Below are 18,898 nucleotides of genomic sequence, written 5' to 3'. Positions count from 1 at the left end.
CGCACGCAGGAGGCCGCACGGCTGGGTAGCTCGCCAGGGCCTCGCGTCCTGGGGCCCTTCGATCGCCGGACTGCAGCATGCTGCCAGCCGCTGGCCCGACGCAGCCTGCTGACGCCATCCCTTAACCCTCCGGGCTTCCGCCACCGCCGGGGACGCGGGGACCGGCCCCCAGCCAGACCCTGCCCTGCCGGTACGGGCCGCTCCCTCCCCCCAGCTGGCTTCCCATTGGTGCGAGTTGCGGAGGCCTACTTCCGGCTCAGAGTCACACCTCTCGCGGAGGCGCTGGGTGACCGCTAGCCAATAGTAAGGCTCGGCGGACCGAGCGGTGGGCGCTGGTTGGTCAGCGGCGGGCAGGGGTGGGGAGAGGTGGAAGGGGCGGAGCGCTGCGGGTGGCGCCCCGGAGAGCCGGCGGAGGTCGGCGGCGGCGGCGGGGCAGGATGCGGCTGCGGTCGGGTGTGTTCGCCGCTTCCTGCCTTCTGGTGGAGGCCCTGGGGGTCGCGCTGTTTCTCCGCGGCTTCTTCCCGGTGGCCGTCAGGTCCCTGCCCCGCAGGGAGGCCCGCGGGGACCCTCCCGCCGAACCGGCCCCGCCCGGCCCAGGTAACCGGAGCAGCCTGCCCCTCCCCTGTTGGCCGAGGCCACCCTGCTCCTCCGCGGCTCTGCTCACCGGGGCCACCGTTCCTTCCCCCCGCAGCTACGGGCAGCGGTGGCCGCGGTAACCCCCCGTCCCGGCCTCGCCGCCCTCGGCTGCGCCGCGCGGTTCGGGCCGAGCCCGGCGGGCGAGGAGCCGGGGCGGCGGAGCCCCGGCGTCCCTGGGCGCCTTTGCCCTTCGCCGCCGCCGGCTTGTGCCGGGTCTCGGGCTGTGGGACTGCAGCCGGTGCGAGCCCTGTGCCGCGGGGCCCGCCGTGCTGCCGGACGGGCTTCTGTAGCGCCACCGTATTTCCAGACCCATTTCCGAAATATTTTAGAACTGTTAAGTTCTAAAGTAATTCTAAATAATAATAATAATAATAGCAACTAGTTCTTAATTTTGCATGCAGTTGTCGATCGCTGCCAGCAGTATCTGCTTGCGGTAGCAAAAAGCCTTAAGCATCACCTGTCACGTCTCTGTAGGGTGCACTTTTCTGTCGTTTTATTACACTTTCCCTATCCGGTACAGCCGTCATACCCATACTCTAATGGTAAGTTGTTTGCATTAATTAGTGCCATTTCAGTTGCAACGCTTCTCGTGCTTGCTCTGTTACCTTACTGGCTGTGTTGTGTTTGGGGGATCAGTGTTTCTGCGACGGTCACTGAGGTGTGTGAGTGTCTTAATGCCACTTTAGTGAGACTTTTAATGCTTCAGTAGTGAGGAAAGCAACTGTAGTAATACGGGTTTCCTTCACAGACTGGTCAGGTTGCAGAATGCACAATAGCACTGTCCGTTACTGTTTCTCTGAAATCAGGGTCTCTACAGGTCCTGCTGTACTCCTTAGTTGAAATTGTGAAACTTCTTTTTAATGAAAAGTTGGTAGAGGATATGCTGATACATAGCCATCTTATATGTATGTCCAGTGGCAAGTTGTATTAAAATAATGTGAAGAAATGTGTACTTGATGGAGTGTTCTTCACCAGTGTTTGGAGCTTGTGGGGTGAAACTTCAGGTTCAGTGGACAGCTGGATTCAGTGGTATTTTGCTCATACAGAGCTCTCACTTGGAACATCTGCTTATGGTTACTTGATGGAATAGGGCTGCAAGTGCCAAACTGGGTGTTTAGCTGCTTGTTATTATTAATTCTTCTAAAGTGTATGATACTATGCGTGTTGGGACAAGCTTACTTACGTTGCTAGAAACAGTGGAGGGAAGAGAAGGTTGTGTAAACTAGAGTGTGGTGTGCTGATACCAGTTAAGATGAATAACTGAAAGAATCTAATTTGGTAACAGTCCTGAGTAGATGCAGCCAAATGGCAGGTTGCTTTTTAGCTGGAGATTACCAAGACTGTCAGAGATATTTGATGGGCTGCTGTGAGTGAAATGTTGCATTCACATGTGATTATTAGCAGGAGACTGACATGGAAGGAGGGAGGCTTTTTGGGTGGGAGGGAAGTGTCAGACAACTGCGTTTTAAAAAGACTAGTTTGAGTTGAAAAGTATAAATGTGTACAACAGGGCTCCACAAACAGTTTAAATTTAGGCATGTTGCTAGTAATCCTAGGTATAGTTGGGCAAAAATGGAGTGACAGTGGAAGAATACTTCCTTTCTATAGTTCTTGGGTTACAGCTTTGTAGAGTGATCTTTTGGTTTGGATGATAAGCTCTAAAGGCAGGGGATTGCTTACTAAACCATTATACATAAGACTTTCAGCCTACTTTAGATCTGTTCAGAAAATAATATTTATTCAGTGCTTCTGTATTTCCTCAATGTTTCACTTTGTGAGCCCTGACAGCCAAAATGAATCCATGCTGTATTGCCTGTGGGATGACTGTATAATTATAAAGCCTTGCAGCACATTGTTGTGGTAAGTTTTTGGTAGAACCTGTGGGTTTTTTCAGTGCTTACAGAAGTTCAGCTTCATTTAAAAGAACTGTTTTCTAAATAACCATAGCAGGGATAAATAAGCATGCCATGTGCCAAGAGTTGCACAATGTTTGCTCTAGCTATTTTATCTATCTACTTATCTATTATAACTATTTTAGATGGCCTGTAATTGACTCCTAATTCCTTTGCACATCTCAGTACTTTGACTTACTGATGAATAACGCTGTAGGAGGGAGTTGTGAGTAGGGTATATGTGTTTGTGATCTGAACATTTTTGGTGTCCAGCAATGTTTGTTTCCCTAAGCAAGTGGATAGCAGTAAATTATGAGGATAAAACTGACAGCACAGTACATCCAGTTGTGCCTTCTTGTTTTTTGCTGAGAGCCAAAGCAAAGCATGCCTGCTAATAAGTTGATAATTCATCCTGGAAAAAACTCAGGGTAGCTGATTAAAATGCTAATCAGATAGCATTTTGTTGTTGTTGTGATTTCCTTCTTTCCCTTGCTGTGCCCCCCCTCCCCAGTTTCCTTACCTGAGAGAATCACTGTCAATGTCAATTTATTGATGCTTATATATGTACTCAAAAATACAGTTTCTGACGTGTTTACTAACCGAACATTATATGATGCATGTACTGAGAAGTTGCTTTGCCACAATGCTGTCTGAGGAGAGATCTGTGGGTAGAATCTGTTCTGCTTCCATTTTGTCCTTCTGTGGTTTTTTTTCCTGGTAGAGATATGGGACCTGTAGAGGTTGGGCTAATAACTGCTGCTGTAAAAGCTAAATGTCACCATGTGGACCAAGCTCACTGCAAATGCAGAGTTGCCGTGGCCAGCATTAAGTCCATACAAGAGAAAGACGTGGACTTGAAGGCATGACACTGCCCACTACCCGATGCACAGCAGCATTTTGCTGTGCCCACCCATGTAGCATGTTCAGGGGATTTTGGAATTGGATTCTGGCCCTGCAGCTGCCGTCACTGAACTATCCAGACATACAGCCTTCTACCTTGAAGGCTGCAAGTGTACACAAATCTTTTCCCTTCATGTTTCAGTGAAACCGTCTGTTTCTTGGTAATTTTCCTGTTCTCTCTTGGTGGGATTTGATTGAGAGGCATTGCTTGACATACCTTCTGATGTGCAAAATTGGGTATTAGCACAGGTGAATGCTGCATCTTTTTTCTAACACAAGTTGTCTGTTGGTGATATGTAGTTCAGCTTTACTAAATTAAACAGAGAGAAGGTAGCAGCTATCATTTCTTATTCCTTTGAACATTCTCAATTTTGCAGCTTTTCCTTATTTCTTCCAATTGCACATCGTGCATTCCATTCACATTTTGTCTTCCACCCTACAAGCTGTATTGGACTTTTTGTTGTAGTTGTCATGTCATTCCTGTACTGGATGGCCTGAAAACTCAGCTTCCTCTGATTACTTCTTGTGTTTGCTGTTGTTTGCAACTTCTCGCTTCTGAATGTAAATTTAATAAAGAAGTTGGAAGTACTTATTTCTGTGATATTGTCCTTCAACTTCTGTCTAACATTGTTAAAATTTGCTGATGACTTTTATATACCCTTGTTTTGTTGTTGTTGTTTAGGAATGGTTTCTAACTGGACCAAAATTCCACCACCGCTTTTCAAAAAAGTTGTCCTCGTGCTGATAGATGCTTTGAGAGATGACTTTGTGTTTGGATCCAAGGGTAAACAGTTCATGCCATATACTACACAAGTTGTTGAGAAAGGGACATCCTACAGTTTCATTGCTGAAGCGAAGCCACCCACTGTGACAATGCCTCGAATTAAGGTAAGTGGTTTTTTTTTTCTACTTAGGGTTGTTCCATTGAGAAAGTTTTGAAGGCTGTGTTGTTTCATATGCTCAGAGTTGACATGAAGGGCAGGTTTGCCATGTTACTGAAATTTGGGCTGAAACTTGCTTTGCTGTAGTAGAGCATGTGACAGCCCTGATTTGCCATGGCCCAGAGGTGCTTCCTGCAAGAAACATCAGGTCAGGGAACAAAGGAGAGTAGAGAGGCTGAGTAAGAGGAAGAGGTGGCACCTTCCACTTAAATCACTTTGCCTTGTTTTATTCTTTTATTTGGTAGCTCTGTGGTAGGAAGGTCTGTGAGAATCAGTTAAGGGCAGTTAAGGCTCTAGTGCTTATGAAATGATTGACATAATTTTTTTATTTGTAATGATGGGAAGGCAGTAGCCTCTCAGGCATTAAACTTTTCAGTCGTCTTCTCTCCAAGAACTTTTTTGTTGGTATTTACCTGTGTTCTTGTAACTTCTGATACGAAGTCCAGTTTTGTGTAAATCTGTTTTGTCATAGGGATGTTCTTGCAGAGCTTAAGAAAATTGTGCCTAGTTCCAGGTAACTAAAAGATGAATTGTGGCCGTGTCATCAAAATACTTGATCAGGCAGGCTTCTCAGTGGTGGATCTGAGTGATATTTCTTGCACTGAAGAAGCAGAAGCTGAGGGAGTGAGCACAAGTCCGTGGGATCTGATGAGATGCATCCATGGGTCCTGAGGGAACTGGCAGATGAAGTGGCTAAGCCACTATCCATTGTATTTGAGAAGAGGTGGTAGTCTGATGAAGTTCCCACTGACTGGAAAAGGGGAAATAAGGGAGATAAGGAAATAAGGACCTAGAGAACTACAGACCAGCACAGTCTCACCTCTGTGCCCGGCAAGATCATGGAGCAGGTCCTCCTGGAAACTGTGCTAAGACACATGGAAAAGAATGAGGTGGTTGGTGACAGCCAACATGGCTTCACTAACGGCAAATCATGCCTGACAAATTTGGTGGCCTTCTGTGACAGTGTTATGGTGTTGACGGATGAAGGAAGAGCAATTGCTGTCATCTGCCTGGACTTGTGCAAAGCATTTGACACTGTCCTACATGACATCCTTGTCTCTAAATGGGAGAGACATGGATTTGATGGATGGACTACTTGGTAGATAAGGAGTTGGCTGGATGGGTTACACTCGGAAGAGTTGTGGTCAACGGCTCAGTGTCCAGGTAGAGGCCAGTGATGACTGGTGTTCCTCAGGGGTTGGTACTGGGACCGGTGCTGTTTAATGTCTTTGCTGGTGACATGGACAGTGAGATTGAGGGCACCCTTGGCAAGTTTTCAGACAGCACCAAGCTGTGTGGTGTGGTTGACACACTGGAGGGAAGGGATGCCATCCAGAGGGACCCTGACAGGCTTGAGAGGTGGGCCCATGCAAACCTCTTGAAGTTCATCAAGGCCAAGTGCAAGGTCCTGTGCCTGGGTTGGGGCAATTGCAAGCAGAAGTACAGATTGGGCAGAGAATGGATTGAAAGTAGCCCTGAGGAGAAGGACTTGGGAGTGTTGGTAGATGAGAAGCTTGACATGACCCAGAAATATGCGCTTGCAGCCCAGAAAGCCAGCTGTATCCTGGGCTGCATCAAAAGAAGCATGACCAGCAGGCTGAGGGAAGTGATTCTTCCCCTCTAATCAGCTGTTGTGAGACCCCACCTGGAGCAGTGTATTCAGTTCTGGGGCCCTCAACATAAGAAGGACATGGACCTGTTGGAGTGAGTCCAAAGGAGAGCCATGAAAGATGATCAGAGGGCTGGAGCACCTCTCCTACAAAGTCAAGGCTGAGAGGGTTGGTGTTGTCAGCTTTGAGAAGAGAGGCTCCAGGGAGACCTTATAGCAGCCTTCCAGTATCTAAAGGGCGCCTACAAGAAAGCTGGAGGGAGGCTTTTCACAAGTGCTTGTAGTGTTAGGACAAGGAGTAATGGCTTTAAACTGAAAGTGAGTAAATGTAGGTTAGGTTAGATACTAGGAAGAAATTCTTTACTGTGAAGGTGGCAAGACACTGGAACAGGTTGCCCAGAGAAGCTGTGGATGCCCCATCCCTGGGAGTGTTGGAGGCCAGGCTGGATGGGGCTTTGAGCAACCTGGTCCAGTGGAAGGTGTCCCTGCGCATGGCAGGGGGGTTGGAACTAGATGGTCTTTAAGGTCCCTTCCAACCCAAACCATTCTGATTTAATGACCAGTAAATGAAGCAAATTTCAACTTGCATACAAAGTCGTTTTGCTGTCCACTAATTAAGAAAACATTATTTTTAGCTTTCTGCAAAGCACTTATTCTCTCTGACATCAGCTAGCACTGTGTTGTGGCAGATGATGCAGTATGACATGGCAGCTCACGTGTTCTTTTACTTTATTATATTTCTTTATTGAAAGTGTAATTTCTCTGCTGTTTCATTACTTCCTCTTACACTAATACTGTCTTCTGACTACTGGAAACTTCTTTGTTTCTGTTAATATGTCTCTTTTCTTTTCTTGCTTTATGTAGGCTTTGATGACGGGTAGCATACCTGGCTTCATCGATGTTATTGTGAACCTCAATTCTCCAGCCTTGTTGGATGACAATCTGATATGGCAGGCAAAAACAACTGGAAAAAGAATAATTTTTTATGGTGATGATACTTGGGTTAAATTGTTTCCAAAGCATTTTGTGGAACATGATGGAACAACATCCTTTTTTGTGTCAGACTTTACAGAGGTGAGAGGCTTTGTGTAATCTGAAGTTAAATAATCTGAGTTATTTACACACAAACACATTGTGGCAACTTCTAAGAACAAATGAGTAAAAGTATTCTTGTTCTGAAACACGAACCTGGTAATTAAACAGAAATTGGATTTATATGTGTTTTTAGTATTGACAATGTGGAAGCTAAGCATTTCCATCCTCATGCATACGCTGTAGGAAGTGTTTGGATGATACAGTAACAAGCAGTGTGTTATTGTGTGGGTTTTCTAAACATACAATATTCTCAAAAGACTTGTGGTAGTAAGTTAGACAACTTGCTTTGTTTAAAACTTCCACTATCCATGTTTCCAGTTTGCTATTTATGTAAGTGTGTGCCATCTTTAAAAGGGCCATGAATATATAATCTTGGCCTCTTAGAGGCATACATTCTATAGTATCGAATCGCTTTTGTAGTTGCAGTATGAGTAGTGTTTCAGTATGTTATGAAAGAGGAAGCATAAAAAGTAAATTATTTTTTAGTGTGCCTACAATAAGAATTTTCACAATTTAAAGTAAATGGTTTGGCAATTTTAATTCATATTTTGAACTTTTATTGTTTGTAAAACCTCAGGCCATTGACCTGCTGCTACCGTTGTGGTTTATTTTCATGTTTAAGGAAGTTAGGTCTAACATGTGAATTGGAAGATACTTTTAATTGGTTACTTTAATAAGACTTGCAGAAGCTTCAGCATGGAGTGGAAAAGTGCAAACATGCTGCTGGGGCTGCAGTTATGTGGCTCTCAAGCTCCTTATGAGCCTTTGTGCTTTCTGAATATAGTCCATTAAATGGAAAGCTTTTTATAGTTTTTTTAGGTAGTTATTATCTGGAGTCAACAAAGCAGCATTACATGTGAAATTTTGTAAGGATTTTTTGTATCTTGGAAGAAATATATGCAACTAAAAATAGGTTGTGAACTTAAGTAGGAGAAAATGTGAGTTAGGCCCCAAATAGCACTTTTCGAATAATTTTTCTTTCTTGCTATGTCATCAGTTCTTTTTCTTACAGCAAGTACAATCTTTTTGTGTTTGCACAGTAGCAAAAAACTGAGTTGAAAGAGCAGTGGTGTTTTTTTTCCCTCTGTGCTTCCAAGCACCAAAGAGAGGCTTTTCCCTGTACCTATTTCTTGTGAAGTGATAAATCAGGAGTGTGAAAGTGACTGAAAATTGCTCGAAACATTTTTTTAAAAGTATCTGTGGAAGCGTGGCAACCCATTTTCTCTGTTTGTATGTAATCTGATGCCTCATAACCAGAAAAGAGTGAAATGAGGTGAAGAATCTGTTTTGTAAGACAGGTTTTTTGACTGCCTGGCATTGAACTACTCAATCTGAGTTTCAGGTGGGGTTTTTTTTCTGTTGTGGGTTGTGGGTTTTTTTTTTTTTAGCTTCTTGTTGATATTGTGAGTGACTGCAATTCTCATCAGCTTCTTCAGAATTTTCATGAGTAGCTTGATCTAATTTTTCTATGTTTGTTACAAGAGGGAAATAATTTTTATCTTTTAACCATTTTCCTTATTTCTGAGGTTGATGATAATGTTACCAGGCATTTGGATAGAGTGTTAAAGAGAGAAGACTGGGATCTCCTAATACTACATTACCTGGGGTTGGACCATATTGGACATATGACTGGGCCAAACAGCCCATTAGTGGGACCAAAACTTCGTGAAATGGATAACATACTGAAGAAGATTCATATTTCTCTTCTTTCAAAGGTAATATAGCTCCTTCTTGGATCTATGTCTGTTAGTTGTAGACCAATACTTTAAAATGCTTGCTTGTTTGTGGGTGATATCTTGTTTACTCCTAGACCAAAGCAGATACTCTGTTCTTTTCCTTCCAAGCCATTCCCCAGTTAACAGTATTGTGTACCATTTTTAAGGATTTACCAGCTGACCTTAATAACATCTGTTAAGTCTCTTCTGAACAGCTGTGGAAAATAACTCCCCCTTGGTGTGCAGGAAGAGGAGAGGAATGCATGCCAAAATTCTCTTTAAGAATTAAAATGGTGGTTGGTGTACTTTTTATTAATGAAATTCAGCAGAGGGAATAATGAACATGTATAGCCCATGGCTCTGATTTCTACAATTGTGGAGGCATACTTAATTCTTAGATATCAAAAAGATTCAAATGGAAATGATGGTTGTAGAAAGCAGTTTTTCTTACTAAATCCAAATCTGTTTTTAGATTTGGAAATATAGGTTGTCACTGATCTAAATAGTCTGGATGTTGAAATATAAAGTCCTATATTCCAAGTGACCTGAAGCTTTTTTCTTGTTTGTTTTTGGCAACTGCAGTTCAGAATAGCTACCTATGAAATTTAAATAGTATTTTTAGATCAATACATTTTTTAAATGAAAATAGAGGTTAAATCCTGCTTGTGGAAGTTATAATCTCATTAACAATGCAGTGGTTTTGCCACAACTCTTTTTTTGCTTTTGCCAACTATATACAAGCCATTATCTCAGTTTTAGAATACAGAAATAAAAAAAAACAAACTTTTGGATACAACAGGTACTGGTAATAACTAGAGATGGCAAAAAGCTGCTTTGTTATGGAATGACAATACTCATTCTCTGCCATCTCTGATTTGTTAGCTCAAAATTGTTGGACAGGCCTCACTTATGCTTGTTTCTCTTTCTTCAGAAAAATAAACGTCATTTGACATCAGTCATGTTAGATTTCTACCCCAAAAGCACTTGAGAGACTAGAAACTATTAGAAATAGGATCATATTTTAATATTAAATGTTTATTATATTAATATTTACAATACTCATAAATTAGCATTTATATTGTATTAATAACTAAGTGAAGCTGAAGAAGTGGAGAGGGGATTACTTCTCTGGTAATTCTGCTGCTACTGGACTCCTGATTTTCTTCCCACAGTATGATGACCTTTATTTAATCCTTCAGTCAGTTTCTTGTGACTCTGTAAATGAGGGTTTTTTTTTTAAAGCATTTTTATGTTTTTTGTAACATTGAAAAGTATGTTAAGTACTTAATGTGTGCCTTAACTGTTAAACATTACTGCATAACACTAGTTGCAGACATCTCTTGTAATCTGCCCCATGTGTTGTGAGCCGATTTAAAAAATGGAGTTTACTCTGAGAAATATTCGAGTGTGAAAATGATAATGATCGTGAAGCATTATGTATATGCATTTTGTTTGTACAGTAACTTAAATTTCTGTGACTTGCAGGAAGAAGCTTCTCTGCCCAATTTGCTAGTTGTTTGTGGGGATCATGGGATGTCTGAAACAGGTAGTCATGGTGGTTCTTCAGAAGGAGAAGTGCACACACCACTGCTGTTTATCAGCTCTGCTTTTGAAAAGAGAAGTGGTAAGGGTCAAAGAAGCTTGACTTTGTAGAATACATTGCCATCTCTAAATTATATTAGCTCTGGAATTTTTCCTGAAAAGTACTTTGGTTTGTTCTGCAGATATCTGGCAAGGCCCATTCTTGACCTAAAACTCTGGTTTTAGCCAGAGTTCGTATTTGTGTTATGGTGAATCCATGACTTAAGCTTTGTAACCACTGGGAAAACTGGGTATTTCTCAGATGATAACATTTTGCAGCCCTGTCCTCCTTGAGTGTTGAGAGCTAATGAGATATGTTGTCAGGATCCTGGGATACTGGTAAATGAATAGGATTAGAAGTAAAACCCTATTTGAAGTGAATTTTAAGTTTTGTCTTTCTTGGCCAGAATATTACCCTGGCCTCTGTTCTTCCCTGTAAGACAGCCAGGATAGAGGAACAAATTACAGTTTCTCATGCTGAGAGTAACGGGAAAGAGGAAGAATTTCTCTTGTGAAAGGGTGAGAGATGACAACAGTGAAAATAGGACTGTTGATTGCTAAGTGTTAAGGGAAGAATATAGAGCATGAGTGTATTTACTGTATTGGCCAGGCAGTTAATTTTAAGTCAGTGATGTGAGTTTAGCTGTTTCTGAAACTCATTTTCTGCTTGTGTAGTAGAAGTTAAGGTAAGAGGCAAGAAGGGAGTGGTGTGGTAGAGATGTTTAGTCTACTTTGTAGAGTCTTGCTTAAATAACTCCTTGACTGACCAAATTGGTGAAATGTAGTTGTACCAAGAGTATTTTCTTCAAAATAATACTTCCCTCTGCCTTTCATTCTGCCTCTTGCTCATTTCCATCTGATTTCCTTGCTTTTAAAGCCTGTTTGCAGAACCTTGCCTTATTTATCTTGCTGAAGGTTCCTGCAGCACAGTGGAAGTACATTTATCTGTCTCATTTATAAAGCTCTTATACAGCTGCAATAGAAAGCATTGCTTGAGGAGTGATTGAACTCTTCAGATATAAAAACAAAACAAAGTCAAGAGCTGACCAAAGCTCACTGGTAAGTTTTTGCTTTATAGATTTCACCTCTATGTGTTGACAACCAGGCTACATGAATGTAGATTCTGTAAATGCAAACTGCTGTTTGTTAGGGTTAGTTTCTGTTTGGTTTAAACTGAAGATGCAGTTTTTACAGTATGTGCACCTGTCTTTTGGGATCCAGTTTGTGATTTCTAATGATGCCCATGTAAATATCCAGCAGCTTGCTTCTTATTGCTGCGGTAATCAGAATTCTAGTGACTGGTCCTTATGGTCCTACTGTAAACAAAATGTACTGTGGTTAATTTGGTAGACCTCAAAATAGTAATTCTGTGGGCTTTTGCATTTAGTATGCTGTCAGAGTATTGCTTGTGTAGCCTTTTTACAGAGATGTGTCACACATGATTGGCTAAATGCATTTTGTAGTTTGTGGTTTTTTAACCAGTTAAGAACTTTCCTTTAAAGATGAGATCTAAAAACTGCTGACATACAGGCACTCATGCAAAGAGGCTTTAGGGGATTATAGATGGCATTCTGTACAAGTATGGGATTAATCAGGGCTAGATGAGAAATGAGAGAAGTTCTAATGCTCTTAAAGGGAGCCTTGAGAGCAATGAAGACTGTATAGAATTGTGTACTTAAATCAAAACACTCAATGCCTGGAGTTACAAAGAAAAGGAAGTAAAAGTGTAATAGAAAAACACTGTTATGTAACTAGCAGAGCACACAAAGAGACAATTGGCAAGACAATCTTAAACAAAAGGTTACTTATGTTAGTGAAATAATCCACGCATGTGGGATTCCATTCCCTCATTCTGTGGGACTGAAGGCTAATCCTGATGACTGCAGTAAGGTTATGGGATCCTGCACAGAACCCTTTAAAAATCACTGGGTTTTCCTGCATGGAGCCATGAATTTTAGCCTCAGGATTCTTTACCTGACCTCTAATTCTGTTTCCCTAGCAACCTGATATTAATTAAATCTTGAGCTGTTGTCATTATATCAAAAAGCATCTAGAATGCTGTCAGCATTATTTTAGGTTCTCTGTCTTAGTTTATGCATTAAATTAGGCTACTGTAGTGCTTACTGTTCTTTCTAATGTAAAAGTTATCAAACCCTCTTAGGAAATAGGCTGCAACTTGATATTAAGGTGATCTGGACCATCTCTTTTCTTACTTGTATAACATTCTGAGAATGGAATAAATTTTGGTTTTACAACAGCAGAGGACAGCAGCTGAAAAAGATTGCTCAGGGCTGTAAATCACTTGAAATAGATGATCTAACACCAAAAAAATTTTGAACCTAACAACATGCCTGCTGTCTTTGGAGAAATAGAATGGGCCTGTTATTGGAATACTTTTTTCCCCTCTTTTTTTTTCTTTTCCTTTTTTCTTTTTTTTTTTTTTTTTGCTTCTAGGTCCTCTAACCCCGCCTGGACTTGTGCAACAAACTGATTTAGCTAGCACATTGGCAGTAGGTCTTGGTCTACCAATTTCAAGAAACAGTGTTGGGAACCTTATATTGCCAGTTGTGGGAGGCAAGACAATGAGAGAACAACTGCGTTTTGTGCACTTGAATGGGTTCCAGCTTAGCAGACTGCTGCAAGAGAATACACCTGCATATGAAAAAGGTAAATCAGCTACAAAAAAAAAAAGTTATGTATACAAAAGGAGATTGTTTATAACACTGTTTGGGCATTTAGGTTCAACAGTATAGCATGGCATGCAGATTAGCTATTCAGTTAAAAGCAGTGTTCAGAGAAATGATACTGCATTCAGTCTTTACTGTAACATGCTCCGGTGCTGCCTCTAAATTCTTTTTAATGACCACTACTGCACCTAGTGGTCAAAAGAGGAGAAATAGTGATGAAAGAGGAAGATTAAGGTAGAATTGCTAGTCTCAGTGGTTTCGTATCTGCCATTTGTGAGTTATTCTACATAGGGCACTGAATCTGAGGTATTTACAGCAATAGCATAATGGAGTGAATTTTTTAGGATAAATAAAAAGATGCTTGAAGTAAAACTGGGAAATAATTAAGGGTGAGTTATCTTTTTATTTTATTCTTATGTATGAATCTGCTTGGAGAGGGAACCTGGAGAACTGCAAAGCTGCTTATTAAAAATACACTTGTGCATAGATATGTGTGTGTATTTGGAGGAAGGAATAAAAAACAGGTGGAAAACATGAACCAAACCTAGCAAAATGTAGTATTTCATTAGGAACCATGATAAAACTGCAATATAGGTAAGGAAGTTAATATGACAATTATGTGAAAAAAATAGAGAATGAAGGAGAGCATTTTACCATGGACTTTAAAAGGTGCTGTCTTAAACTGTGAAGCTTGAAGTCCTTGTCACTTGATTTGTAATCTGTTGAATCGTTACAATAACTGGATGAGAATGCAGAGCTGTGTTACAGCTATGAATAATTAAAGGAGCTAACATAAAGTTTAGCAAGATGATCATTGTAGTTCAAGAATTAATTATCTTTCAACATCATGGCTTGTAATCATAATAAAATCCTGTCTAGGAGGCCTGCCAAAAGAAGTGCCGCTTATGGTAGCAATGTATCAATAGCAGTATCCATGCTCCACCTATCCTGATATTTTTTTCTGCACAGATTTCCTCAGCCCATTTGTATCAAGTGAGGAAACTTGCCCTGTTGGTGGTTACAGGATATGGCTGTGTTACTGAAAATTCCAGCACAGAGCTCCGTCTGACAGTATTTCTGCAAATACTGGCAAAACAGACTGAAGTTTCTACCAGCTTCTGGTTTACACCTTCGCTTTCATTTTATTTTTGTCCAAAACCAGCTTAATTTCAACTTGTAGCTTTCATCTGAGAAATGAAATGTGAAAAATTTTTATGCTACTTGCTCGTGACTGCAAACTGCTATTAGAGTCACTACTGTACTGGAAAGGGGTTGGGGGGCAAAATGTCTGTGATGAGCTTCTCTCCTTTCAGTAATGGAAAGTCTCAGTAACATGTAACTAGATACAAGTCATGGTAGCTTTTTCTGCAGAGTCTTAAAGCGTCTCTGTTGCTGTGAGCTTCTTAGAGGGTCTTGTTTTCCATAGAGTATCGTAGAAGTGCAAGGATGTAGCTTAACATTTTGGTTAGGACAATTAAGATTGGCAGGGAAAAGAGAAGTGCTGTTTGTTTAGTGTTGTTTGATTGATGTGGATACTTCAGGCCCTAGGAATACTAAAGAAAATGTCGCTCAGTGACTATAATGTTGCATAGTTTAAAAGCATGCATGAATGGCCCTTTATTTTGGGTGGCTTCTAAGTGAAAATGAATGCCATCCCACCTATTGCACTATAGGAAAGGGATTATCTTGCAAAGAAGTCACTACATTCAGTAGTCAGATTCATCTTCAAGAAGGGATGCCTGTTTTATGAAAGGGTAAAAAGGAGGACCCTGGGAGCTACTGACCTCTCACTACAGCCTCCCCTCTGTGTCTGGCAAGATCATGGAACAGATCCTTCTGGAAGACATGTCAAAACACATAGAAGACAGGGAGGTGACTGGAGATAGCTAACATTGCTTCACCAAGGGCAAATTGTGCCTGACTAATCGCCTTCTATGATGGATTAACTGCATCAGTGGACAAGAGAAGAGCAGCAGATGTCATTTCCCTAGACTTCTGTAAGGCCTTTGATATGTCCTCCCCCAGCATTCTTGCTGTTGTATTATAGAGATACAGGTTTGACAAATGAACTCAGATAAATAAGAAATTGGCTGGATGGTAGCGTCCAAAGAGTTATAGTCAGTGGCTCAATGTCCAAGTGGAAACCAGTAACAAGTGGTGATCTAGTGAAAGCTGTCCCTGCCCATGGCAGCAGGGGTGGACTAGATGATTGTTAAAGGCACCTTCCCTTCCTGAACTATTCTGTGATTCCATGATTGCAAGTTTGGAAGGTAAGGAGGGAGAGTTCTCCTTTACGTGAGAGAACAGTGGCAGCGCCTGGAGCTCTGCCTGGGGGTGGATGATGAAACAGTTGAGAACTTCAGGGTTTAGTGGACAGACCAGCATGGGCAATATTGTTATGGGTGTCTGCTACAGACAATCTGATTGGAAGAATTAGTAGGTCTTCAGACAATTTGAGGAAGCCCCATGTGCACCATCCATGGCACTGATACGATGCTTCAGCCATTCTGTTACAGTTCAGGCTAAATAACTGAACAGTGAGGTGGACTGAAAAGTGGCTCGTCTGCTGGGCTCATATGGTTGTGGTCAGCAGGATAAAGTCTTCCTGGAGGCCAGTCAACAGTGATCAACCCCAGGGCTTGACACAGACTAATACTGTTTTAACATCTTCATCAATGACCTGGACAATGGGGCACAGTGCCCCCTCGGCAAGTCTGCACACAACACAAATCTGGGAGGAGTGGCTGATCCAGTAGGTGGGTCTGCTGCCATCCAGAGGCACCTCAACAGGCTGGAGGAATGGGATGACAGGAACCTTTTTAGATTCAGCAAATGGAAATGCTGAATACTACACCTGGGAAGAAATAATCCCATGCACCAGTGCAGATCGGGTGCTGACTGGCTGGAAAGCACTTGGTGGAGAAGGACAAGGCCTTCTTGGGGATATCAAGTTGAACATCAGCCAGTAGTGCATCCTTGTGGAAGGAAGGCTCACAGCATCCAAGGCTGCGTTAGGACAGTTATCAGCAGGTCAATCCTTCCTCTTACCTCATCTGTGGTGAGACCACATCTGGGATCCTGGGTCCAATTCTGGGCTCCCCAGTAAAAGAAAGGCATGGGTATAATGTAGTGAGTGCAGTGAATGACCATTAAGGTGAGGAAGAGATTGGAATGTCTGTTATACAGGATTCTTGACTGAGAGTTCTAGGACTGTTCAGCCTGGATAGCAAAGATGCAGCAGGGATCTTAACAGTGTAGGTAATACGTGATGGGACAGAATAAAGAAAATTGAACCAAGGTCTCCTTGGTGGTGCCTAGTGAATAGACAGGAGGCAGTGGGCAGAAAATGATATACAGTTTTTTTTTTTTAAATGAAGTAAAACTTTTTTTATGTAAGTGTTGTCAAGCACTGCAATGAGTTGCCCAGAGAGGCTGTGGAGTCTCCATACCTGGACACATTCAAGACCTGACTGGACACAGTTCTGAGCAATCTGTGTATCTCACCCTGCTCTGAGCCTTTGTTTTTTATTTGTGGACCATCTGGGCATTCATCAGAGTTGTGCTGGCAAGTCTTTGGGCCGTACCATTTCTGAATTCCACAGAAAATGTGTGCTGCCAGGTTTTTTGAGGGAAAGAAGCCCCCAGAAGATAACCCAATTAGATAACCCCAAATCTCACTCACATTTGCTGCTGCAGATTCAAGCTTTTCAATGCAGATTCTCAGCTAGTAACAACTGGTGGATGATAACATTTCAGTTGAATGCTAAGACAACCCCCTATGACTGGTCTTCAATTTAAAGTGAAGGGTACTTGCAGGGATAGCCTAAGTCTTGATGCTTATTTTTCAATTATTATTTTCAACTCTTCCACTCAAAACCAGTAGGTTCTTCTGAAGGGGAAAACGTGGAATTCCTGTGGAGAGTATTTGCAGCACAGAGGTAGGGCACCAGGCATTAGTAGCTTGAATATAGTGGTTAAGTCACAATAAGAAAAGATTCATGCATTTTAAGTTATGGCATAATGCATACATTCATTTTTGGTGCAATGTTTGTTTCCTTTTTAATACGAAAAGGTGAAGTCAATTGAGATGAATCACAGTCAGATGGGAAGGCAGAATGACCTTTACATGCTGTTAATGTGAAGCAGCTATGGAGTTCCCTAGATTCAGCAACTCCAAAGTTAAGAACAAACCAGAACAGTACACAAAAATACCTTCCCCTTCAAGTGTGGCTTAAGTATATCTGTTAATAAAGAGCAGATTGGAGGCAGCTTGGTAATGTTTTTTTCTCTTGCCACTTCCCCTCCCCACAATGTTCGTTCATACAAACATGCATTTTCAAACCAAGAGGTGGTAGAGCATTTCATGGGACTCAGGTTTTGATTTATTGAGGTTCAAAGGAATCTTCATAGTTAAACCTGTCTTGAGGTAAATTCAATTTTAAATGAGAATCTTGGAATAAAAGGCTTGATTATTTTGAGAATGACTTTTTGAAACATACTAATAAATGCTAACATGAGACATAAGGTTTTTGGGTTTTTTGATAGAGACAAACATGCAACTGAAAAAAGTCTGGAAAAGGAGAATAGAAAGAGCTGGCAAAAATGAAGCTGAAAAGTACCTAGGCAAAGCATCTAGGAACACACTTTGGGTTTCTCAGCAAGTTCATACCTTAGTGTAAGGTAGGCAGCTGTAGTTATCTAGCAATGCTTCCCTTATGTTCTGAACTTCTGAACATGCATCTGAATGATGGACTAGTAGTGTTTCTTTGAAAGACACTTCACAGTGGAATGAGGAGTCACACTTGAGAGCAAGCTGGATATTGTTACTAAAATGAGTGTCCACTTTTCAGTTTGGGACTAATCCTGAACTTGTATTAGATGCATCTGTTGATTGAAGTAATTTGATTGTTACCAGGAGTTTTATACATTGAAACTGGAGAAGTCACTTCTACATTATCTGTTCTTTTCTCACAGTTACAATTTCTTTTTAAAATGATTGCTGCCTGTGACTGGAACTAAGTGAAATTGTTATTGAGCAGATGCTTGGGAGGCATAGCCATTTGCTTGTGATAACATTAGAGGGAGGCTGAAGCAGAAATTGCTCATGTAATACTACTCAAGTAAACCATTGCTAGTGCTTTGGGAAACCTGTAACTCTGTAAGCTTGCTTTGGATTTTGCTTCAAGTTTAACTTATAAGTATCCCATGCAGGAGTGACTTGAAAATGTTACTCTCCAGTTACCAAAATGCTTCTCCAACAACCCAGAGTCTATGACCCTTCTCGTTTTATGCTTATTGCATACAAATGTGCCATTGAACTTGTATCTTTGGGTTCTCAAAGGAAATAACTGCAGTCCTTTATTTCTTTCTTCAGGATCTTTAACTCATTCACTTAATATGTATCAGAGATATAAACCTGGGTTTGACTAAAACAAACATTTTTCGTAACATTGACAGGATGGATTTGGTGGGCAGTAGCATGGAAGGAGGTAGATGACGATGAAGTAAAAATGCTAAAAAGAGTGAAGAGGGAGACTGGGCAAAAAGCATGAAAAGGGAGCAGAACAGGAGTGGAAGATGTGGAGAGAATTTATTTAGCTTTCAAAATATATCTTGAACTCATTTCAATGTTCTGTTTAATGAAATAGTGTCATGTCAAATCTCAGTTTGATTAAAGCTCATTTTAGACAATCCTTTCTGGATTTCCTCAAAAGTATGAATATTTAACTTTTATTTCAAATATACTGGAAGAAGAATTTTTTAGGGAATTCACTGTTCAAAGAACTACAGTAGGGAAATGGGAAGTCTCCATGCCCACTGGTATACAAGTGTCTTCTGCTGA

General features: G+C 41.4%; 1 protein-coding gene across 4 annotated transcripts in view; it reads left to right on the top strand.

The window, feature by feature from the left end:
- Nucleotides 1-404: 404 nt before the first annotated feature.
- Nucleotides 405-18,898, top strand: part of PIGG (phosphatidylinositol glycan anchor biosynthesis class G) — a 93,767-nt gene continuing 75,273 nt past the window's right edge. For 2 of the 4 annotated variants that reach the window (XM_037373324.1, XM_037373326.1), the window contains exons 1-6: nucleotides 438-597; nucleotides 4,111-4,316; nucleotides 6,843-7,052; nucleotides 8,600-8,788; nucleotides 10,274-10,412; nucleotides 12,824-13,036. In XM_037373324.1, the coding sequence (XP_037229221.1) occupies nucleotides 438-597; nucleotides 4,111-4,316; nucleotides 6,843-7,052; nucleotides 8,600-8,788; nucleotides 10,274-10,412; nucleotides 12,824-13,036 (1,117 nt within the window). Of the gene's footprint in view, nucleotides 598-1,090; nucleotides 1,179-4,110; nucleotides 4,317-6,842; nucleotides 7,053-8,599; nucleotides 8,789-10,273; nucleotides 10,413-12,823; nucleotides 13,037-18,898 lie in introns of those variants that run through there. The other 2 variants (XR_005101879.1, XM_037373325.1) reach the window with 2 other exon arrangements.

Source organism: Falco rusticolus, chromosome Z (assembly GCF_015220075.1).
Source record: "Falco rusticolus isolate bFalRus1 chromosome Z, bFalRus1.pri, whole genome shotgun sequence".
In the NCBI taxonomy this organism is placed as follows: Eukaryota; Metazoa; Chordata; class Aves; order Falconiformes; family Falconidae; genus Falco; species Falco rusticolus.
The sequence above is the reverse complement of the archived record's forward strand: the minus strand, read 5'-3'. Positions and strand labels throughout refer to the sequence as shown.